The sequence below is a fragment of the Somniosus microcephalus genome, chromosome 33 (assembly GCF_052327205.1).
Source record: "Somniosus microcephalus isolate GS21.2 chromosome 33, FLI_Smic_1.0, whole genome shotgun sequence".
Taxonomy (NCBI): Eukaryota; Metazoa; Chordata; class Chondrichthyes; order Squaliformes; family Somniosidae; genus Somniosus; species Somniosus microcephalus.
In genome coordinates, this window is record NC_141019.1 from 29379476 (window position 1) to 29404764 (window position 25289).

General features: G+C 43.1%; 1 protein-coding gene across 1 annotated transcript in view; it reads left to right on the forward strand.

Moving 5' to 3' along the window:
* Positions 1-5506: 5506 nt before the first annotated feature.
* LOC147097064 (complement C1q-like protein 2) overlaps positions 5507-25289 on the forward strand; it is a 32270-nt gene continuing 12487 nt past the window's right edge. The window contains exon 1 of the mRNA XM_085972846.1: positions 5507-6417. Within this exon, the coding sequence (XP_085828972.1) occupies positions 5848-6417 (570 nt within the window). The 5' untranslated portion in view covers positions 5507-5847. The remainder of the gene's footprint in view (positions 6418-25289) is intronic.

Sequence of the window (25289 nt, forward strand, 5' to 3'; positions counted from 1 at the left end):
CAGTACAGAGATGGGTCCACATGTCCCCACTGATGTGCAGCAAGGTGCTATCCAGCTACTTGCTAGCAAAGAAGTGCAGGTGGCCCATGAGAGGGATGATGGTGGGAGGGGACATGGAAGTGGGGCTCCTCTCCAAGTGCTCAGACTTCCATCCCCTCGGTCAGAGCCCCAGATGAGCACCCAAGCAGTGATGGCCGAGTCTGCCCCTGTGCAGCCGCAGGAGGAGCTGACTTTGACGGGGCCTTCACAGGCTCCAAAATGCAGAGGACGACCACCAAAGGTGTCAAAGCAGGCGCAGCAGGGAGGTGAGCAGGCTGTCCCTACATCTGCTGAAGCCACAGGGGGAGCACAACGTAGAAGCATGCGTAAGAGAAAGATGGCACGTTATTAAGCACAAGGGTTCTCACTTGGGTATTCTGATGGATTTAATTGTGACATTTCTGTTCTTTTCTTATGTTGGAATAAATTTATGTTGAATGAAGGTTTGACATTGTTGCCATATTTGTCTTGAGAATTTGACGTGGCACAGTGAAGGGTAAGTGCTCCTTTAAAATCCAGCAATGCAAGCGACAGTGGATATAAAGTGACCACATACTTGCAGCCTAAACAAAGAATGTGTCTCCCACATTGTTCAATCACCAACCTTTGACATTTGAAACTGCCCAGATTTGAGTGTGTAGCTTTTAGACTGCAGTTGCAGCTGTGAAGTTTCCAGCTCCTTGATGTTCCCGACACAATTACCTGGCGTGTTCTGCAAACATCATGAAACCCGACCCAAAAGTAGGAAAATTGAAAAATGGTCTCAAAATAGCTCTAAACAAGCACTCAACAAGCAGTTAAGTGCTTTTAATCCCTCAGCCACCGCTTGGCGTCGGGTCTCTTTTTAAATCGCAGACCCGACACTTGGGAAAGTGGCGTGGAGGCGGGATCGCAGTGGGTTCGGAACCCACCGTCAATCATTTTGGTTTTAACCCCTGACCTGCCCTCTGAGCGCTGGCAGAATCGCAGCCACAGAGTAAAAAAGAAAGGGTTATGCTAAACCTTTATAAATCACTGGTTAGGCTTCAGCTGGAGTATTGTGGCCAATTCTGGGCACCACACTTTGGGAAGGATGTAAAGGCAGGAGAGAGTGCAGAGGAGATTTACTACAATTATATCAGGGATGAGGGATTTCAGTTATGTGGAGAGACTAGAGAAGCTGGGATTGTTCTCCTTAGAGCAAAGAAGGTTAAGGGGAGATTTGATAGAGGTGTTCAAAATTATGAAGGGTTTGACAGAGTAAATAAGGAGAAACTGTTTCCAGTGGCAGGAGGGTCAGTAACCAGAAGACACAGATTTCAGGTAATTGGTAAAAGAACCAGAGGCGAGATGAGGACAATTTTTTTTACGCAGCAAGTTATGATGAACTGGAATGCACTGCCTGAAAGGGGGGTGGGAGCAGATTCAATAATAACTTTCAAAGGGGAATTGGATATATACTTGAAAAGAAAAAAACTGCAAGACTATGGGGAAAGAGCAGGAGTGGGACTAATTGGATAGCTCTTTCAAAGAGCCGGCACAGGCACGATGGGCCGAATGACTTCCTTCAGTGCTGTACGATTCTGTGATTAAGCTTTCTTCTGATACAACATTTTCTGTCACACTTGTGCAGGAGCTGCATGGCAGTCATGTCCGCCCCACTTGTGAGAGTTATTCAGTCCCTTTCCCTCATGGGATAAATTCATGATTCAGTGGCTTGGCATTGATTATCTTCTATATACGGTCTAGCGCGGCAGTTATACTGCATGTCTCGTGTCTGTGAAAAGCATAATGCTGGTAGAGGATGCGCAGCATTTCCTACCCAAGTTGCATTGATTTGGGCTTTTTTTCTAACTGTGCAGGACCACCTGGTAACAGTGGTAGTGCACCATCGATGCAATACATCAGCTGCAGTAAAACTGCGACGAGGTGAAGCTGGAAAGAACTCACATTCCTTGAGTTACTAATCAGAGGAAAGGCTGACAACTAGTGCTCACCTCTTTTTTTGCTAACATCAGAAATATTGCCACGAATCAGAGGCTGATGAATAGAGCTGATTACATGCGTTGAAGTACAAATGCCCAAAGCTGTGTTTAGCCAATTGAAGAGTAGTATAAGCAGGCAGTATCATTCGCGCTGCTCCAAAAATACGATCATCCTAATACCAACAGTATAACTGAGTCATGTACCTTTCCCCAGTACGGCCCTCTGCAGGAGAAAACCTCACGACTCCACAATTTAAAGCACACAGGCACAATTTAGTACTTTAATACCTATGTCTCTGTTAAGTAGTCTTGATATTTTATACTGAGCCAATAGGAATAGATGTGGAACTTTGTCACTGGGCAGGTGTGTTACCAAATAAACCTGAAACTTACATTTATATAGTATCGTTTCACGGTCTCTTAGAAAGATTCCAAACCGGCTTCACATACAGTGAATTACTTTGAAATTGGTTAGTGCCATGGGATCTTTAACATCTATCCGAGCCACTGGAAAAGAGGAGCAGGTTTAATATCTCTTCTGAAGGACAGCATCTCTGACAATACAGCGCTAGAGCGTTCGTCCAGATGGCATTTGAACCCACAACCTTCTGGTTCAAAGGTGAGCTGGTGTATAGTGAAGGGATACAGTCGTGACTACATACATTAGAATGTTTGTGACCTTGTATTGTGTTGTGATTGTACTTTAACATATAAAACAGCCCCTCCTAAAAAAAACTGTCAGACACTCATGCAGATCATGGCGCGCTGAAAATAAATATGTCTGAACAAGTGACTCCAGGTCTGAAAGGAGTCTAGTTGCAGTCTGACCCACCAACATAGGACAGAAGAAAAAAATCTATTACCATTAAAGCAATAACATTGCTACCACATCACCCATGACATTAAAAAAACACTGCTGGAGAACTATTATCTGAAGCCTCCTGAACTGAAAGATTTAAGCCACATAATTTGGGAGACGTGCTTGTAGCAGGAAATACAGCGAAGGAAAAAAACTGGACAGCAAACTGACTGACCTTAACAAAAGATCACAATTCCTTGTGAATGAGTTCCTAAACACCAGCCCAGCAGTTTTTGATTCCAAGATTTGTGCAGCTATAGCTTCCATGGCAGAAGCAATTTGGTTCGTTGAAGAAAAAGAAAAGTTCAACTTCCTGCCCTGCACAGAGGCAGCTGAACGCATTTTGTCGAATGTCACATTCTGGGTGGGGTCTTGAACATCCCATAATGAATCTATGGCTATTTGTAGATATAAATACTGTATGTCATTTACCCGACTATCGGCCTACCTTATGCAAACTGGCCATAATCTTACATCCAGAGGATAACCTGGGCGTGGATCTATTTTGTCCTTTTTTTCAACGTGGGTGTATTCTATTCAACAGCAAATCTTTTAAACCTTCAAATCCCCTTTGATCTAATTGGATGTGGTGTTGTTCGGTGTTTACACAAAGGTTGCAAGTAATATTCTTATAACAACATATTTCTTAATATGGAGTATTCTCCGGGTGAAGTGACCTTGCCAGCCTTATTAAAACCCATTTTCCAATGCTGAGGAGCTTACGATGGGCTTTTAATTGGTTGGGTAACTGGCCGCCTCTGCCCCCAGGGAACCTCTCATACAGTCCGGAGTGCACCTGATCCTCGTACAGTATTGCGGCCAAGTACAGCGCTACTCTTCCCATTCGCTGCATTATGCCAAATCCTGATCCCAGTTAATTCGCAACCTTGATCCTGTTTTTTGAAACACGCGTGAAATGTGCCCAATTAACTGGCCCTGCAGATCTCACCACACAGTTAAACCATCGTCTCATTTTGCGTAAAGGCAGCTGCACTTAATCTTTCCAACATATCCTGCTAACTAAGGTCACTGTTACCGCTAGAATATATATTTTGATTTGCAGCAAGTTCCACAATGATCCATTGAAACCGGGTCAATTTTATTTTCAACAATAACTGGAATTTAAAAAACATACTGCCGAACCGACGGTCTATCAGAATTGAATTCTAGCTAATTTGGCCATTTAAAAAAATATTTATTTTACAACTAAAACTTTCTGCGGAAAGACAGTCTCTTCAAATGGCAGAGCCCAGTGTTGCAGTTTGGATGGCCATGATTAATTATGGTTAGAAATTGTATTGATTGCGGTCTGTGGGTCTCCTTTACGTGTTTATCAAGTTAAGAGGAGAATTGATAAACACAGTACATCGTCTGCAGCGCAAGACGAGGCAGTCTGGGCTTGGGTAGAACATTTTTTTTTGCAGAAACCCTGCACATAGTTCTCTGATCACACTGGAACACAGTGAAATTATATTTTACTGATCGTCCCAGAGGTGTGTCAGTTATATCACAGCGTGGAAGGACCGCGGTTTAATTGTTTGTTTTACGAAGCATACGCCCCTGTAATGTTTATCTGCAGACACATAAACAAGTCGGGTAAAATAATGTGCATTTATTTAGAACAAAACATGACGGTGAGAGGCTCGTTCGTTTATATGTAAATTCAGAACAAAACAGAGCCAATACTGGCGTTCAAGTATGATTCATTCAATTAATTTTGTTGAACATTGCGTTCAGTTCCACAGTCAAACAGGCAGAAGTTGTTTGGGCGGGGGGGGGGGGGGGTGCTTATTCCCGCGCTCGAAGTTGTTTCATTCACCTCGTTGCTATGTTAGTGCAATTGGCGCTGGAAACGGAATTAAATATGTAAATTGACAGTTCCACCTGCGAGTCTGAATAGGGATTGTGCTGTTTTAAAAAGGGGAAACACGGGGCGTTTCATAACCAGATGAGAGAGGGGGAAAAAAACGCTTTGTTCCAAACGTGTATGGTTTTTTTCTTGCTAAGACGCTTCTTGGAAACTCGGTCTCCAAAGAATCCTACAGGTTCTGTGTGATGTGTTGTCTGTAAATCAGCGGCGGCTTTCTGTCCAAATCCGAATAAAGTCACTTGGCGGGACGCAGCACTTCGCCAGAATGAATTCACATTTCGCACTGATATTGAAAGCTGTGTATTTTATAGAAAATCTAGTAGCAAGGAGGCATTAAACCGGTTATTTGTATTCGTGTTTATCTCTTGCCATGGTTTCAGCCAAGTGTGTGTGTGATGAAATTGCACTGGGTGAGTTCTGCAGTTCCCATCGAGGTACTGACCTGCTGTGATTTGTGCTTTTTTTAAAAAAAAAGTGGAATCCTCCAGCCAGCCAAAAGAAACAGTCCTTTAAAAATCACAAGTACGATAAATATGAATTATTGTTGCATTTATTTAAATGCAAACTGCATATGGTTACTTTACTTTTAAGTGTCTGCCACCAACTTTAATGCTGTAGTGATTGCCCTACTGTTTGATTGTTTTAAATATCCGAAGACTTTTATATTTACTCTTTTAAAAAAATCCCGCGGACCTGCTCGCACTTCTGCAAAGATTCGCAATCCCAGCCGAGGGCGGTTGGCGTCAGGAAGATGTGATTTCACACGATCTGAAGGCAGGGGTCGCTCAGATTGTCCACAAAATCCCCTTTTCCCTCGTCAGACCTTCTCCAGCAGCCTCTCCGAGCAGACACTTCGCACTGCTTTCCTCACTGATGGACATTGGATCTGGCAGGAGAGAACGAGCCTAGAGCAAAAAACTTTCTCTAGCAATCCTGTTCTTTTTTCCAGAAACACTTTTTTTTTGTCTCTCGCTAGATAGATTTTTTTCTCTGTTGCGGTGGGCTCTGGTAAATCGTTCACCATTACTTCCAAAAGTGAAGACGATTTTTTGACGCTGGCTGCGTCCAGGATCAGCCGGAGGAAGCGAGTGATTGGAGCGGCCATTGGGGTGGCCATGGTCTTGGTCCTGCTCATCGCCATCCCCTTGCTGGTCCAAAGCTCCAAGGCTTCTGCCCACTACGAGATGCTGGGCAGCTGCAGAATGGTCTGTGACCCCTACAGCCCGAAGCCTAGCTCCACGGCGGCAGAAGCCATCCAGGATCTCGCCGTGATGTCCCCGCCACCCTTCATCCACGGGGGCAAGGGCGACCAGGGACGCCGAGGCAAGCCTGGACCCAGGGGACCTCCGGGAGAACCTGGACCCCCAGGTCCAAGAGGTCCACCCGGCGAATTGGGAGATCTGGGCAAACCGGGTCCACCTGGGCCACCGGGATCAGGGACAGGGACATTCAGTACAACCTTTCATAGCCCGAAGATCGCCTTCTACGCCGGGCTCAAGAAACCGCATGAAGGTTACGAGATTCTTAAGTTTGATGATGTTGTGACTAACGTTGGAAACCACTACGAGGCTTCTACGGGCAAGTTCACCTGCACGGTCCCCGGGATCTACTTCTTTACTTACCATGTGCTGATGAGAGGAGGGGACGGGACCAGTATGTGGGCAGACCTGTGCAAGAATGGCCAGGTAAGTCCTGTACACCGAACCAAAAGTTTTGTAAAGTTTACTCAGTAAGAAAGTTCCGCGGTTATACACGGCAAACTTCAGCAGAAATACTTGAACGATCGGATTTGATATCGGGGCCGCTACAGCCGGACAGGTGTGAAATACATAAACTGCATATTCAGGGAAGTTTCCTTTACTTTAGAGAAAAGTCTACTGATGTTTTCGGGGTTGGGGGCGGGTGGTGGGTGCATTTCCAAGATTCTGCGCGTCTTTCTCGGCTATCTCCCCCCCCCCCCCCCCACCTTACTAAAGGGAGTTGGAAGAATGAGTCGGTCGCCGCCTCCTTCGGTTTCCAATGAACAGACGGGTGTTAGAACACCTGTTGATGCATTTCCTTCCATCGTACGGAGCGATCTTCAATAGCATAAAATAAGCCCGGCCCCGTACATCAGCACAGTTCTAAAGAGTTCAAAGGGGCGAAAGGCCCCTTGTGTGTGTGTCATTCGAATCTTACAGCACAGAAGGAAGTCATTCGGCCCATCGTGGCTGTGCCGCCTCTCTGAAAGAGCGATCCAATTAGTCCCGCTCTTTCCCCACAGCCCTGTCACTTTTTTTCCTTTTTAGTATATATTCAATTCCATTTTGAAAGTTACTATTGAATCTGCTTCTCAGGCAATGCATTCCAGATCATAACAACTCACTGAGTGTGTGTGTCCTCTGGTTACCAACCCTCCTGCCAGTGGAAACAGTTTCTCCTTATTTACTCTATCAAAACCCCTCATGATTTTGCACACCTCTATTAAAACCTCCCCTTGACTTTCTCTCCCCAGCTTCTCCAGTCTCTCCACTTAACTGAAGTCCCTCATCCCTGCTACCATTCTAGTAAATCTCCTCTGCGCCCTCTCCAAGGCCTTGACATCCTTTCTATTGTGTGGTGCCCAGAATTGGACACAATACTCCAGCTGGGTCCTAACCAGTGATTTATAAAGGTTTAGCATAACTTCCTTGCTTTAGTACTCCATGCCTCTATTTATAAAGCCAAGGATCCTGTGTGTGTGTGTGTGTGAATGTGTATATTTATAATATTCTAAATAACTATTGTGCAAAAACAAACAAAAATGTTTAAAGTGTAAATTGTGCATCAAACCCATGTAGAGGGTGAGAAATGTTTGTCTTTTTAATTGTCCCCCATAAGCCAACTGTGTTTCATTTTGTTTTGCATTTGGGAAATCTTGCATGAACCCACAGTTAATTCATATGAAAGCAACATTCATTCCTGGCTGGGCTTCACACCTGGAAAAACTCAGTGCTGTTTGCTGTTTGCTGACTACTCGGCTTTAATGAAGAACCATGAAGAAATAGCTGGGCTTTTAATTTGACGTTTCATTAGCCACAATATCCTAATAAATCACTTGTGGATCCACCATCTCGTGCCACCCAACGTAAACTTGATGTGGCGCACTTGCTGCAGGACCGTAGTGAGTGTGTGGGCTGGCAGACGTCATGAGCTGCTGATGTCACCCAAAACTGCCACCTCGGCCAGCTGCATTCAAATTGGCAGTCACCTTGAGCGGAGAGTTTGTGCTTTTTGTTTAAGTTTCATCCCCTTTAGACTATGATTGGCGAGTTGTAGTTAATTGTCGAGGCCCAGGGGTGTTCAAACCTGTGGGTCACATTCAATTCCTGAGCCCTGGCAGTCAGATCCACAAAGCCCATACAACTCAGCGCTACTGCTCTTGTGTATGTTATTTGCTGCTTTGTTCTACATACATTTATATCCTAAATAAGAATACCAAGATCTGTTAGTATCAGCAACTTGAGATAGCAGCAAATTAATGGGCACATGGATTTAAACCTCATATGTTCTGTATCTTCTGTGGTAATGCACTTCACAAAGCTTTGGATTCCCCTAACACTCTCAAACAAACTGATGAGATTCAGACCCACATCAAAAGCACTCACCCTGCACAGTGAGAGAGACTGGTACGAGTGCAAGGCTCCAGGTCCTGATCGGTCTTTTAACAAAACGTTCCTGTGTACCTTTTAAACGGCTTTTTACGTACTTTCCCCCCATGTGCTGTCAAAAACGAGACACGTGGAAATATTGCACATTTGCTAAATAATAAATAGATACTTTCTGTTTCATAAATGGTTATTATTACTGTTGATTGGTACTGAAAACAAATTTGCCACCTGCAAGATTATGAGCCATTGCTCCTGGGCTAGAGTGCTGGCATCTAACGAGCGAGGATTGACTGGGACCAGAGCGGGTAAGGGGAGGGCGGGTCCTTGGGACCAGCAGGGGAGGGGGGCGTCCCATGGACCAGCGTGGGGAGAGAGCCCAGTGAACAGCTGATGCACCTTTTCTCAACTTCAGTTGGCAACCAGCAGTCAGTGTGTGCTTTGGACAATATCTTATTCACCCAGGAGGAAAAGGAACTAAATACTATATTTGCCATTGATATTGTGCAAAATAACACACACTGGCATTTTAACGTGGTGTAGGTCATCAAATCAGATGTTTGGCTAAATGTAACTAAATGTGACATTTTGGGGCCCAAACTGCAAGCAGAAGTACAGTGCTGCTCACTTCATTGTACAACTCAATTAATTGCATGAGAATCAAAAGTCCTGAATTTTATTCCCATTATTTTCTACATAAAACATAACCCTCCGAATTAAATGCAGTTGCACGCATAAACCAGTTGTTTTCAAATTTGTCCCATTCACTTATTTAAAGATTTGAGCAGTTTGCTGTCCTTGTTCAATATAACAAGAAGGCAAGAATGCACAATTCTGTGAACAGAAATAAGAAGGAATAAAATCGATCGAGAATTAAACTGCTTTATTGTTGCTCTTTCTGACATCCTTTTGAAACAACAGATTTAATGTAGAAATTCAAATGGGATGTGGGATTAACTTTGCTTAGTTACATAACATCTCTCTGCATAATGTCTCTCGTCCCTGCATCATTTCTCATATTTGGATAACGGTTGGTCTCCATTTCTTTTTCCTTCGCCTGCTCTTTCTCTCTTTCTCACAATGTAACTGTGCTTCTCCCATTTTACTGTGATTGTACTATTTTAATAAAAATATTGTTTCTTAAAGTCTCTCTGAAAAGCACTTTCCCCTCCCTGTTTGTTCCTTCCTGTGGCCTTTGACCTATGCTGGGCTCACAATGTCTTCTGGGTCAACAATTGAACTTTGCTCTCTCGAGCATCCCCGTTCCTCTTCGTTTTCTTGAATCATGAATTCACAGCGCGTGATGGTTTCTCTGCCCTCGTCTGCTCTATGATCCTGTTTTACTTTGTTCCACCTGATTGGTTTTGTTCTCTCCTGTAAAACTGACATCACTTTAAATTTAAAATATAAATCAAGGCAAGGTGAAGACCTGTTTTTTTTTCACCCCCCCCCCCATCCTTTTGTGGTAATTTTTGCTGTTCATCAGGGTGAAGGTTGTCAGTGATTGAAAATGGAACAATTTTCCACTTTCGGCAGCCAGTATCCAGCATCAAGGATTCTCAGGTTAAGTATAGTATGGCCAGATGCAGAGGAAAGCTCCCTATACTCTGCTCAGCTATGTGCATTAACCCCAATCTGAGAAGAGCAGCCTCTAGTACACCAGTGTGATGTTTCCACTTCCCACCACAGCCACTTTTACGACCTCTCCAAGTAAGATTGTCAATTTGATGGCAATTAGTGCTCTGTTTGCACTGTGCAACCATGTCTACAAGGAACAGGGTCACGACCGTCCAACTTCGTTTCACATAGGCCGCTTATCGAGAGGAGCATTTCAACCCATATCTGTCTTGGCTGGAGTTGAACCCACCACACAGGTGAAAGAGTGACACGCTAACCGACTGCAGACCCAATCCTTGCAATGGCTATTTTTGACACCAAACACTGCAGCCTTTTATTGGTTTAATACCTATATGTCCTGCATATTCAACAATAGTGTGTCGATAGAAGGGAAGGGAACCAGTGTAGCTTAAGCTGTTGCTTGACTCTTGATTACTGAAACATTCCTATTACAGGGGGAGGGTACCAGACCAATACATCAAACAATTTTCCCCTTTCAAAAAAAAGTTCTCACAAGTACATTGAATAAACCTTTAAAAGAAATCCAGAGCCCATTTTAAAATGTTCAAGATATCAAATGACTGTATCCCACTACTGACCATCCAACTAAATTATAGTAATAGCCAAAGCTAAAAGTGATGTGTCTTGGATACAAAACCTGACGGGTTGGCTAAAAAATAAACCCATCAGATAAACTGGACCTGCAGGAGCCCTAAACTTACTGAAGAATTGCCAAATCAGTTAATACTGTGCTGGTTCATACCTTTTAAGAAGAGATGAATGAGTATGTGTTGAGGAATGGGATTGAGGATAAGTACAAATGGGGATGATCAAACTGTGTGAAATATGATGGGACAAACAAAATGTCATGTGAAGGAAGGCAGCTGGTGTGAAAAGTATAATGTAATATCATTTAAAATAAGTATTTTGGAGTTTGAATCAATCTACTTTCATGGTGGGGCAGGGAGAAACTTTGTAGAACCTTTCCTCCGTCCATGGTACAGTAGGTTGTATATGGCCTGCAGAAGGAACAGCCTTGATGGGTTGAATATGGAATACATCATATTAATTGAAGAAAATTCAATTCCCCCCTTTCATGAAGTCACAGGAAGAGCTTTCATAGGTTGCCAGTAACCAGCAGTTCTGAAGCATAAAATGGGGCAACAAAGAGGTAACTTGAGAGACACCGGTAAATATAGAGGTATCTCCCTTTGTAATATCTAGGATTATGTGGCATTTCATACTTGCACTTTACCCTAATTTCATGAATGGATATGCTGTCCATCTTTGTTGGTACTTTTTCTGGAATTTGCAATTCAGGTGCGTATCTTGAAATTTGTTGCATATATGGTTTTTAGTTGAGTTAGAGACATTTATAAAATTAAACTATTGCTTAGGGGAGTGGGACTAATTGGATAGCTCTTTCAAAAAGCTGGCACAGGCATGATGGGCCGAATGGCTTCCTTCTGTGCTGTATGATTCTACTTTAATAAATTGACTGCATTGTGAAACTTTGCAGCAACATAAAGTTGCCACAACTGCCAGTGTTGCAGCATGGTATTGAGGTCTTCTGAGTAGATTATTCTAGCTCCTCCAGGAACTGAGCCTTCCTCCTCCCTCGCCCTCCCCATTTGACACAATCACTGAAAAGGTTACCAAAAATCCCTGATGTAAGATTTTAAATGATAGCACATGTGGTATGTGAGATATTTGTCACGTCTCCACGATTGTAATGTTTTAAAATGAAAAACGTCTTTAAAAATTATATTTCAAACGTGAAATAATTAAAACAGACCACAGCCAGCAGGGAGGGTATGATGAATACCACCTCATGACATCAACTATAATTCATTTGTGACTTTGTTACTTGCAAGTTATCCCATCAGCCTCACTTGTGTGAATATTTATCATACCTCATTGCTGTCTGTGACATATCCTCTATATAATAAAATGCAATTGTCTTTTATTTATGAATTGATTGATGTGCTTGTCCTGGGTGAATACAAGAGAGGCTAACTTCACATTGAGTGTGTGGACAAGAGAGCTGATTGAGGGGAGAAATTTGCTTGTGCATTGAAGGGTGACCTTTCTACACATAAACATGTAGTCTTCTCAATTAGCTCCTGATCTATAAGTTCTGTTGTACAGTTCGACTTTCCTGCATTCAGCCAGGACAGGTATGATCAATTGACCTGTAGCCAAATGACAATAAAGAAACCTTTTCTTTCTTCAAAGCTTGTTATTTTAGTAAGTATTCCTGGGAACAGAAATACAGTTTGTGGGATCAAAGCCTGCCTCCTGTTGCCCAGGTGATGTCACAGCACTGCACAATCATGTAGGCACAGAATGGTAAGTTGTGGGCTCATACTTGTTATTCGCTATATGGTGAATTCCCAGCATCAGCTGTGCCATCATGGTGAAAGGTGCAAAGATAGAGGTGTGTGATGTTCGTCACAGGGAGGGAAGGATGGAGAATCAGAAATCAAGCCAAGTTGGGCCTGAAGTACCCAATTCAACTCTGGTGCAACTGGCACAGAACTAGAACTGTCCTGGATTCCATGCACCAGTATCCAATATAACCAAATATTAGTGAAAGTGTCCACATTTATGCCAAGTTAATATGTGCTGTGGAATCATGTCCACTGAGGATGAGATTCTGCTGTAAAATTAGGAAGTCTAAAGCACTAACCAAACTCATTTAATTTAGGGCCCTTCTAGCCAGAGGACAGAGATCAATCTGGGCTGGATTCAAAACCAGATCCCTGAGGTGGAACAACAGTATGCCAACCCAATGTACAACTCAGAAAACACAGTATTCGAACAGCCCACACCATCCAAGAAAGCAAAGAAGCTGTCATTCCCTCTTGCCAGGCTGTATTTAAACCCAAATAACAACTGTAAAAGGGTAATGTTTTACCCTTTCTGTCTGGGCTAGATCTGAACTCTGGACCTAGAGGTGAATTGGTAGTGATCTAAACATATAGTCCCACCAGGGCCCTCTACACACAGAGAACCTTATTGTATAGGGTTGATTTGAACCTTTGCCCGAGTGTTGGTCAATTACATAGTTCCCCATCAGAGAAAATAAGAGACTTGGACACAAAGAGAAGGGACAATGTTCTAAGCTACTGGACCATCAACTCCTTCTCAAAATGAGAGTTTCATTTGTTCTTTGTTGGTTGGATTGAACCCAGATCTCAAAGTTGAAGGGAGAGAGTTCTAATTTCTTGTTCTTAAAAGTATGAAGAAGATAGTACAAAGTGCATAAAACATGCCTCCTTTGACAATAAATATAAAATTCAGATATTGTATTATGATAAATGACTTGGGTGTGAACTTCATGGGAGCAGTGGAAGTCACTATCCCCCTGGTCTCCATGAATTGAAAAATAAGTATTGCAATCCACTTGACCTTGGAAAAAGGGGCTGGTGTATGTCCCACCCTCAGTAAAAGAGCTGAGTATGACAACACCCAATTCAGAAAAGAGCTGGTATAATCCCATTGCCATTTAGATACTCCTCATTTTATGATCAATAATATAGTCTGCTTCAATTATGCACATAGTTTGTTCTTAGCTCCACTCTGTCCTTCTCCATGTTTCCAGCCTATCTCCATTATCTCCCTGCTCTGTCTTTCTTCATCTGCTGGCTCTGAACTTCCCTGCTGTATCCTTCCCTATCTGTTGACTTTAACCGTGCAGTCCCCTGGCTGCGTCCTCCATCTGCTGGCTGTAACTCTGTAATCCAGAGGTTTTACAGCACAAATCCTCGAATTCTATTGTTTTAGAAAAGGTACATATATGTAATGACACTTGAAAAGGTTCTTGTGTACTCAGGGACTACAATTAAAAAGTGTTGATGTTGATTTATGTACCAATGATTGCTGATCTCTGCTTTGGCCTAATTAATGTAGCTTAATTTAATTTCTTCCACATATTTGCGTGTATACATGCATCTGTCCCAGTCACTAACAGGCATGCAAGAGCAGCTAGAGATGACTCGCTCTGCAATTTTCTGTCCACCTTTAAGCAGTAATACCTCAGCTCAACCTGGCACCTCTGCTTGACAGCCTGACTGAGATCAGGAACTCGCTATGTGGGGGAATTGCAGATCTGAGCCCATATCCCACCACCCAATGGCGTGGTAACAACACAGTAGAGCTCTAATGCCTGATACTACCAGCCACAATTTTGAATTTATTAATATGATAGATATTGATAGGATAAAACTGACAGAAAAATGATGCACACTTTCAAAGCAGCATAGGCATTCAGTGGCCAAAAGGTTCACATTTCCCATAGCCCTGTATCTCCAACAGGAGACTGGCAGAGTCACAGAATCACAGAAATCACAGAAACCCCACAGTGCAGATAGAGGCCATTTCGGCCCATCGAGCCTGCACCTGGAAAGGGCAAAGACCCGATTCCAGTGAACTTCCATCCACCCCTTACAGGGCCATGGGGCAGAGCCAGGGGCTGAGATGCCCTACACTGGGAGTTTCTGCTCCTCTGGCTCCAGTGGGAATGTATCAATGGAGGCCGGTATGCTGAGTGAGTGGAGGCGTAGCAGTCGCCACAAGGGTGGATGTGAACCCTAGCAGTAGAGCCCAGGCCAGGAAATCTTTGTAGGTTGGCAGGATCAGTGCTTCAGGGGACTGGTGGGCCAATTCTGGCACAGCCGCCAGGATTACGACCCAGGGGTTTTTAGCCACAGGGAGCAGGGAGATAATGGGGATAGACTGGGAAGATGGAGATGGATCTCCCATGTCGGATAAGGATAGGTTTGGGCTTAGCTGTAATGCCCATCATGGCTGAAAAGGCCTGTTGATGTTCACCATCTAGGGTCACACAGGAAGAATCCCCACTTAAACAAGATACTGGAGGAAGGAGGGTGCGTGTGGAACTGTAACGCAATAAAGATCTGCACCTTCAGGAGAAGAAGGAAACAAAAGTCCAGGTTTTATTGCTGACTGGCATGGCTTCCAGCATTGCAGGTGTAAGTGCCGAGTGCCCATCAGTAGCTTCTCAACATGCTTCACCAGAGACTGGCATCCGACCAGCTGTTATTGGCACAAAATGCGACTGTAATCCTTCAAGTGTAAATTGCTACTTAGCAAAGTATATCATCGTAAATTAAAACTTTACACAGCCATTTAAATGGAAATAAGACAGGATAATTGGGCAATTTACTCTGACTTATACATAAAGTTTATGGGATAAATATTTAACGTTTCATTGAAAATTACTTGTGATCTTTAACAGCAACTTAAATCAGTTTAACAGTAGTAAACCAGTGTGTGTCTTATGGTTTTAATACAAGTTACATCAAGATGAGTGTTAATGTTTATGCAGCAAGTGCATTTATGGATTTCTGCTGTGTTTCGCTCTAGCTAACGGGGATGAACTCCAGAATGATTTCCAGATCCTAATTAAACCAATTGGAATCCAATCCCTGTTGATTTGATTGCGATATTTAAAAATCTAAATGAATTTGAATTCAGATTCCACTTACCGTCCCCAAAAAATTCAGAATCAGTGAAGAAATTTGGATTAAACCAATTTTTCAAGAGGTGACATAGATGCAATAATTCTGATAGGTGGGAACTGCTGAGAGCTCGGTGTTAACTTTGACCTTTGGGCAAGTGATGATAAGGTATTACGTGTTTGAATGCTTGTTTTATGCGCCTACATGAATGAGTGGACGCCAATGTCTACTTTTAATCTCTCTCAATTAATTAGATCTCAGGCTTCAAACATGACATTCTTTTGCAACATTATCCAATTTGTGTTGCATGTACACACAGGGAGCACAGTATCGGGTTACAGTGTCTGTACTTCAGGATTTAATTATTGTGGAAAATAATATACAATAGTACTGACATTATTACTGTCGTCTCTTGTTTGTTCCACAGCTTTGATCTTTTAATTTATTTATTCACAGGATGTGGTGTCGCTGGCAAGGCCAGCATTTATTGCCCATCCCTAATTGCCCTTGAGAAGGTGGTGGTGAGCCGCCTTCTTGAACCGTTGCAGTCTGTGTGGTGAAGGTACTCCCACAGTGCTGTTAGGGAGGGAGTTAGATGATTTTGACCCAGTGACGATGAAGGAACGACGATATATTTCCAAGTCAGGATGGTGTGTGACTTGGAGGGTAATTGGAGGTGGTGGTGTTCCCATGCACCTTGCTGCCCTTGTCCTTCTAGGTGGTGGAGGTCATGGGTTTGGGAGATGCTGTTGAAGAAGCCTTGGCGAGTTGCTGCAGTGCATCTTGTAGATGGTGCACACTGCAGCCATGGTGTGCCGGTGGTGGAGGGAGTGAATGTTTAAGGTGGTGGATGGGGTGCCAATTAGGCAGACTGTTTTGACCTGGATGGTGTCGAGCTTCTTGAGTGTTGTTGGAAGGGCACTCATCCAGGCAAGTGGAGAGTATTCCATCACACTCTTGACTTGTACCTTGTAGGTGGTGGAAAGGCTTTGGGGAGTCAGGAGGTGAGACACTCGCCGCAGAATACCCAGCCTCTGACCTGCTCTTGTGGCTACAGTATTTATGTGGCTGGTCTAATTAAGTTTCTGGTCAATGGTGACCCCCCAGGATATAGATGGTGGGGGCTTCGACTATGGTAATGCCATTGAATGTCAAAGGGAGGTAGTTAGACTCTCTCTTGTTGGAGATGGCCATTGCCTGGCACTTCTGTGGTGCAAATATTACATGCCACTTATCAGCCCAAGCCTGGATGTTGTCCAGGTCTTGCTGCATGCGGGCATGGACTGTTTCATTAGCTAAGGAATTGCGAATGGAACTGGACACTGTGCAATCATCTTCCCCCACTTGCCTTCAATTCTCCCTCCCTCTCTCCATCCCTTGGGTGCCTGTTCATGCCTCTGAGGTCTCCCTCTGTCTATTTCACGTGCTGAGTTCTCTTACTTCACCATATAATGTGTACTTGAGCCCACTTTCCAAGTCACCTAGTGTGCATCCAGAGACAATACAGGAAAGCAGGGCTATCCCAGTCACCCTTGCACCCTCAAACTGGTCTATTATCACTGTAGTGGGGTATCTTGCCTCTCAGTAGATCCCCTGGATCTGTCTCTTGTTATGGAAGGAATTCATGGTATATTACGGACATGCATCACACAGGCTGAGTGGCATGAATTCACAGACATGTATGATGGATGAGAGGGGGAAACTTAGAAGCACATTTGGCTGGTTATTTTATGGCACTTCTTGCCTATCAGGCAAGTGCCTCATGCCTGTAATGCTTTTTGAGTGCCCAGAGCTGTGAGTACCCTACAGCCTGTGTCAAGCTCTGTAATTTGGAAATAGAAACATGAATTTCATTAAGCTGAGGGCTTCAGCATTACAGCCGGGATGTTGTCAGGGCCCATAGCCTTTACTATGTCAAGTGCGCTCAGATCTGTTGGTTGTGGGACCGCTTAGCTCTAACTATAGCCTGGTGCTTTTGGTATTTAATATGCAGGTAGCTCTGTGTAATAGATTCACACCTCATTCTAAGGTATGCCTGGTGCTGCTCCTGACATACAGTCTTGCAGATTGATGGTGATGGAGGAGTGAGGGATGAGGTTATAGATTGTGGTGCTGGTGTACAATTCTACTGCTGCCAATGGCTCACTTCTCATTGATGGCCAGTCCTACTTAGCACAGTGGTATGCCACACAACACGATGGAGGGTGCCCTCGTGGTGGAGAGACTTTGGGGGAAAAATTGGGTGGCTCCCATTTTGGGGCGCTAACGTCGCTGGGATGCTAATTTTAGCGCCCCGAAAAAGTTAGCGCCCCCCCAGCCATAAATTCAGTAGTAGCGCCCCAAGCAGGAGGTGGGGTGCTACTGGAAAGCACTCTACCTCCTGCTTGGGGCGCTACTACTGAATTTTACAGTGCTACGTGCAGCCACGCCGCGGCTTTGCAGGCCTCCCTCCCCTGATTAAAGGGGAGGAGCCTAGCGCTGCACGCACTGAGGCCCTGCTGGACCACCGGGGAGCGGGGTGCCGTGAAAACAGCCCAGCACTCGAGGAGTGCCGGGCTGAGCGATCGCGGCCGGCACCCCACATACAAAAGTGAAATGGGGCTGGTGCTGGCAGTCAGCCAAAATAAAAATGGCCGCCCAACACCTGCCCTTTAACATGTACCACCGCCGCTGCCAAACCACCCCCTGATCCTGTCGCACATATCATCCGGCGATAGGTCAGGGGGCGCAAGAGATGTTTGCGGCTGGGGCGCAAGCTGCACGCTGCACATGGCGATGATGTCATCGCCGGCGGCGCGGGGTGCTACCAGCTATCGCCGCCCTAACCTCCCACTGAATTTCGTGGGAGGTGTTAGCGCCCGGGCGCTAGGGGATTTGCGCCCTGTTAGCGCCCCCGGGGGCGCTAACGAGAGGGGCAAACCAACCCAATTTTTCCCCCTTTGTCTTCACAAGACTTTCACCAGGCCTATTGTGGACAGACATGTCTGTGACAGTTGATGCAAATAGTGGGTTCCCCAAAATAAGAAAGTGTTCCACTTGCAAGCATTGACACCCCTCACCTTAATGACCATATCTTTCAATAAAACATGTTTTACTTAAAGCATCACAGATACTTGAGAAACCACATAAAATACCCCCTGTGCAACATTCTGAAATAATAGGCATTGATTTCATGTCGAGCTGACTCACTAATAGAGATACACTATATAAAACACCCTCTGTGTAACACAGTCCTCGCTATAACACAGTCCTCTCTATATGATTCGCTGCTTTACAGTGATCTTTGATATAATACACAATATTTACAGTTTCAGTATAGCAGAGAAACTGTATATAATACCATCTCTGTAATGAGTAGCTCTTACAGGAAGATAATGGGAGAGGGAAAGGCAAAATTGAGGATAAAAATATTTCGAAAAGAACCTATTACTATAATTGTCCGAGTTCAAAAAGTGAGATCTGGGTGATGCAGCAGGTAAAAATGCTCTCCTTTCACTTCTGGGATAGAGTTTTAGTCCAGACTGATAGGGTGAAAGTCTTTTCTTGCTGATGGTTGTTAGTGAAACAAATCTGGACAGGCTCAGACTAGTTCCCAGTCGATGCAAGTCTGCAGCAGAAAACTGCCCATCATTCAGCCCTAATTGGCACTAATTGGACAATCTCACTCAGAGAGGCTATTAGGACGGCTGGCGTGGGAAATGAAAATGTTGCCTTGATTCAGTAAGGGGCACTCTTCTGAGCTTGGGGATTACGGCAATTTGGGGCAGCATAGAGGGAGCTCTGAACTGCATCTGAGCCATGCCAATCTTGACCTAGAGCAAGTTGTATGCTGACACTGGGTATAAAAAGCTGATTTTTTTTTATTCCCTAGCACTAACATCCTTGATCTGGATCAGCTCAAAATTCACAGGAAATTTTTTAATTCAAAGAGTACAAAATTAATTTTGGTTCAATGCAACACTGATTAGAGATGTACGCAGGATAGTTTTTTTGCTAGTTAGTCCTTGTTATGATTTTAACCTCTGTACTTGGACAAATTGATGTAAAGTTTTATCATTAAATAACCTCACGCATTTGTTGCAAGTCCATTTTTAGATTTTTAATGCCAGTTGTAGTTCATATTGAAATAACTGAAAATAAGAAACTGCTCGAAGGGAGGGAGATTTTGTGAGGGCACGCGGGTGTATTTGACAATTTAGCAGAATGCTCTTCCCCTTTAACATTTAAATACCGTGATGCTCTTCCGCAATTACATGTGCTCTGTTAATTCACGGCGCCCATTTGCAGCATTTGCACCTGTGGGGAAGGCACAGCCTCTGCAGGCATACACTCTGCTTCAGTGATTGAACTAAGACTAAAGCTCGAGCAAGGGCATCAGTAGAGACGAAGGGCTGGATTTTCATTGAGGAGTCGGGTAGGAGGCGGGACTACAACGTTCAGGGTTGTAGTCCCGCCTCCATCGAGTTGTAGCCAACCCACGCGATTTTGACTTGATTGACCTTATTGAGCCTGCTCAGCCGGCTCAGCAGGCCAATTAAGGGCCACCCGGCAACAGGTGACATCACAGATTGATATTTCATCTGTCAAGACCTTTTGACAGATGAAATATCAGCGTTTGACAGCTGTTTGAAGCTGTCAAACACTGACAATCTGTACTCTAAGTTAATTCCTTCCCCTCAGGATGATTTAGAGATCTCTCCGGAACAGAAAGCTGAATGCTGCAGATTTTGACAGATCATGGCCATTCTGCTTTCTGTGCCGGTGAGATGAGGGACTCCCGAGACCTGAAGGAAGGAAGGCTGTAAAGGTAAGTAAAACTTCTTTAATCACTTTAAACACACCAAACACACTTACCTTTGCACTCATGCACCCATCACTCACCTGAACACCGGACATCTCGACCCCTCCAAGCCCTTCAGCCCGACGGCCCGCCTCGTTAACTTGGCGTGGTTTGGAGCTGTCGAGACTCCCACACTTCAAGAATGAAAATAGGGATTAGGCTAAAAACTGCCTGTTAACAGGCAGTTAATTGGTACTAATCCCCTTCCCGCCTCGGGGAGGCGGGTCCCAGTGCGGGTCGGGTACCCGCCTCCTTTGAAACTGGCATGGAGTTGGGTTGGGGGCGGGATGGGTTCGTGCCCCCCGATTTTGGGATTTTAACCCCACACACACCTCCAATCCCGCCTCCACGGTCCAATGAAAATCCTGCTCGAACTGTTAGGAAGAGAGGGGGCGCCTGTCATCACATTGTGACTGCCATTCTTCCCTGCCTCACTTTTTTTTAAAGTAATATTTATTCATACTTTAGAGTAAATGCACAGTATAATGCCAGTGTTGCAGTACAGAAATTTTGGATGCTGTTACCCTGCTTTTCTACGCTTTCATTTGTGATTTCGAAGAACTAGAATGAAATTGTGTTACACATTTGCAGCTTTTGGAGATTGAACGTCATTTCACAAAATTAGTGCAGTGATAGAATCAGAAACAAGTGTCAGGCTCCCTCCAGAAACCTGTGGGTCTATGCATGATATGATGCAAGGTTTTACAGGCTTGGGAGATCCCTGGTCTGCATTGAATTTGTTGATCTCAGAAGGGGCTTCAGCGTTGACCGCAGCATCCCAGGGCTACAGAGAATATAAACCAGTTAGAGTTCTTCCTTCTATTTTCCGTCCAGTGACTTCTGCTGGAAAGCAGATGTTGGTGACGGTTGCAATTGGGTTTGGCTGTGATGCACTCCGTGGTAGAATAGCCGGACAGCAGTCACTTTAAGATCTTGCACACGATGAGCGGCTACTTGGGGAAGATACAACAGGGCCACTGTTGGCCATGGAACCACACCCAGCATGAGTCGGTGCTTTCACGAGAGGAGAGAAAATTGGAACAGAAAATCTCCATCATATTTTATTTTCTAATCAAAGTATCCTACAAATAGCCAAGAGCTGTCCCTATGAAAGAACATGCAACCATTCAAATTTCAACACCTAGTCCTTCTGCACCCCCCCCCCTCCCCATTTAACCCAAGTCAGAACCCAGTGATAACTGGGTGGCTCATTCTGACTTTAGGAAATTGACCTGAAATTGACTAATAAATCAATGGTAATGAGATACTGTCACTTTAACTGGCTGACAGTGGGAGCTGAGATCCTTGTTGATTATTGATTTATGCTGTCTCAGTACTGGGGAATGTTGGCCTTCGTGCAAACAGACATCATTAAAGTTTACATTTTTTTTACCCTTTGTGTAAATGATATAATATGGAATATCAACACGTGTCACTTACCTACCAATCATTGAAACACAGAATCAGGCTGATTGGCTGCAACAGATGGGAAGAATTGGCCGCGTCTATTTCCAGTTCACAAGTCTCTCCAGCTATACTGATATTTTAGTGAAGCTGGTTTCTCTCTTTTGAGGCTAATCTCGCACTGTCACCCACAATGAAGCTTGGAAATGTTCATATTAGTACTTAGTATCAGTATGGGGAAAGAATTTCACTGCTCGCTATGTGTGTTGCTGTTGTAAATGTATTAAAAATGAACGTGTACAAAGTCACTACATATAGTGACCAGAGCAATTCTTATCTCTATATTTTTTTGTGTCGGGTGAGGAAAAGGGAAGTGAATGCTATTGTCAGGGTTCAGTCTATTGTACTGTAAAATCACACTGAGATTCAGTTCTGGAACACAGCAGGTCCACACCTCCCCGTAGAACTTAGTTGCATGCTGAATAATTTGGGAGTCATTTAATAAGAGTTATTCTGCATGGTTTGTGGTGTCAATACCTCTCCATTTTAACCCTTTATGGGTTACTTCTAGCACAATAGAAACCTCTGTGAGCGAGATGGAAAGAATCTGCTCTGGGATTTATAAACGTCAAGAGCGAAGGTCCAGTGGTTTATGAACATCATCTGAACCTCTAGATTGGATTAGTGTCTTAAATTTGCTTAGTGGTGTATAATACTACAATTAATTTTCTTTGCCAAATCCGGGTTGTCATTGATATGTGGCATTTGTTTAACATGCAGGTCTTTTGACATCTTTTTAATGTTTGGGATAATAAATAACAAAAGAACTTGTATTTTTGAAGCACCTTATCATGTATCCCAGAAATATCTCAAAGGGATTCACATGGTATGAACTACATTGTGCGCTTACTGTTGTTATGTGGGTACTATTGCCTTTATTGTATTGGACTTGAAGGTACAGTTGAATTTCTGACATGCAGACATAAAGGTATACAGTATTGAACCATATGGCAGAACCAGTACTGTTAACAGGTTCATTTTAACAGAGAAATATGATCACTGTGTCGTACAATATTAGCATTTAAGCACCTATTTCAATTTTTATTCGGCGAATTCTAAAAATTAAGGCATGCTCTGTGGTTTTTGTCTGATTCTAGTTTATAATAATCAGCAGTAGGAATTTAAGCAAAATCATTTTATCGATCTTGTCAGAAGAAAAGATGTAAAGGCTTTTCAGCACTCAGAGGGTTAATGTGATCATACATTACCTGTGTCACATAATCCATTTTAAAGGCTAAGGGCCATTTAAAGGGACAAACGATCTGTTTAAACCTTACAAAATAAAATGAAAATGAATAGCCTTCGCTGACTCTGATTTATACTCGAGACAAACTTCATTAACACAGAGTGCCTCCAATTAGTTAAGCAGTTAATTTTGTCCATGGGAATTGCAAGTCGGGTTCTTCTCCCTCATCTAATATTGTCAGTGAGATCCAAACATAACAATGTCTGTCTGTTTACCAGAGACCGCTCATCTGGGAATCTTTCCCCGGAGTTGTGCTCTTAATCATGATTGTAAGAACATAATTTAAAAAATAGATGCTTTTATAGCAGTGAATAAAAATGAGTTTAGATTAAATTAAATTAATGATGGCACTCGGTTCTACTTATCTGTTTATGTGTAAACAGCAGCATCAGGATCCCATTTATCTGCAAGTGATGACATTTTTTTAGCAGCATACTGCTTAAGTGTGTGAAATACTGACCCATCCCTTGATTGCTCCCATTTGATGGTAATACCTGTAATTGAATTTCTGCAGATCATACAATTACCTGGTCACATACTTCAAAGTAGAGTTCTGAAAACATTTCACACAGAATTCTTAGATGACTACATTTTCTTGGCTGGACTGTTTGCCATCAGAATTTCTGACGGGAGTCCTGTCCTGCTGAGAAGACTCCAGCCTTTTTTGGATGAAAGATGCTCTGACCCCCCACCGTGCCCCCTCCCCCCCTCCACTGAAGAAAATCAATAATTTAAATGGGAGGAAGATCAAATGGGTTCCTATACAGGTGTGTGCTCTAACCCACCTGATTTCCAAATATTCAATGCACCCAGGCAATATAGTGCACCTAGGACCAACTCTCTCCTTCTGTTTCTAGCCTTGGTACAAATGCAGACAAGACATGTTATCCAAAAATTTTTTCTCTTTACGTGGCAGAGGTAATTGTGTGAATTGTGTTAACCCAAGTCCAAGATAATGGAGCTTAACCTTTCAATAGAACCAGTTTCTGTAGTAAGTAAATTAAGCATAAGTTAACTTTACTTATGTTTATATGCTGACTCTGTTAAAATATATAAAACAAATATTATGGCGGGGCCGAATTATTCTGGTTGCTATATGTAGGGACATTGTAAACCTGTTCTTTTTGAATGCATTCACCATGTTGCTACACACTGTGACCAGAGCAACTCTTCTTAGTATATAAACAGAAAATGCTGGAAATACTCAGCAGGTCAGGCAGCATCTGTGGAGAGAGAAACAGAGTTAACATTTCAGGTTGATGACCTTCCATCAGAACTGGAAAACGTTAGAGATGTAACAGTTTTTAAGCAAGTCCAGAGGCAGGGAAAGGGGAGAGTGGAGGAAAGAAAGAACAAATTATTCTCCCTATATTGTCTCATTCTGTGGAAATGCTTGCACGCATTCTGATGGCATCAAATAATTGTTTGAAGGAAGTGTATGTCTGCAGTATTGATATTTTAAAATACAGTACCTATTGAATAAAATGCAGCAAAGTTTGAGAGAATCAGAAAGCTGGTGGAACGTTCCCAAGTGTCCAGGTTAAGAATTCAATCCTGCAACACCATTATTCTAGATCATTTTTAACTTGTGGGACTCAGCATCTTTATAAATTCAGTAAGACCCTTTCAATGGGACTCGCCTTCCTCCCCAGTAATAAAGTAAATTTCCCCTTGAACTGATTGTTCTTTTAGGTATTAAAATATGTGCTACTGATCTTGATTGCCAGTAATATGCCCTATAAGTGCGTAAGTGCTAAATCCATTAACTCATCTATATCAATCTGTTTGCATTGGATAAGAGAGTGTACAATTGACTCCTTGGGCTCTATCTATTGTATTGCAATAGCAGGAATACAGGCATAAAGTGTAGAACAAAAAGTAATGCTTCTTTGTGTCATTGAAGTAAACCAAACATTTGGTTTCAAAATACTATTGCAGTATGCCTTGATTTGCTAAGTTTATTTATTTGGAATTACTTTACAATTTAATACAAACATTTAATAAATAATTAGACTGTAATCATATTTTTATTGATCCAATCATGTTTGGTAAACCTTGATTTATTTCTGTTTAAAAATGCATATCTTAAAATAGGTATTTAATAAATCAGAAATACAAAGAAAAAGTGGCGTCGGAATTTACCAAATGAAAACATCAGTTTTAGCGTGGCTTAAAGAAGTGACTAATTATTTATGAAGATTTATAAACAAGATATTGTTAAATTCAAATGTGATTAGTTCTTTAAAAATATATATCTTAAAATAATTTAATAACCGTTGAC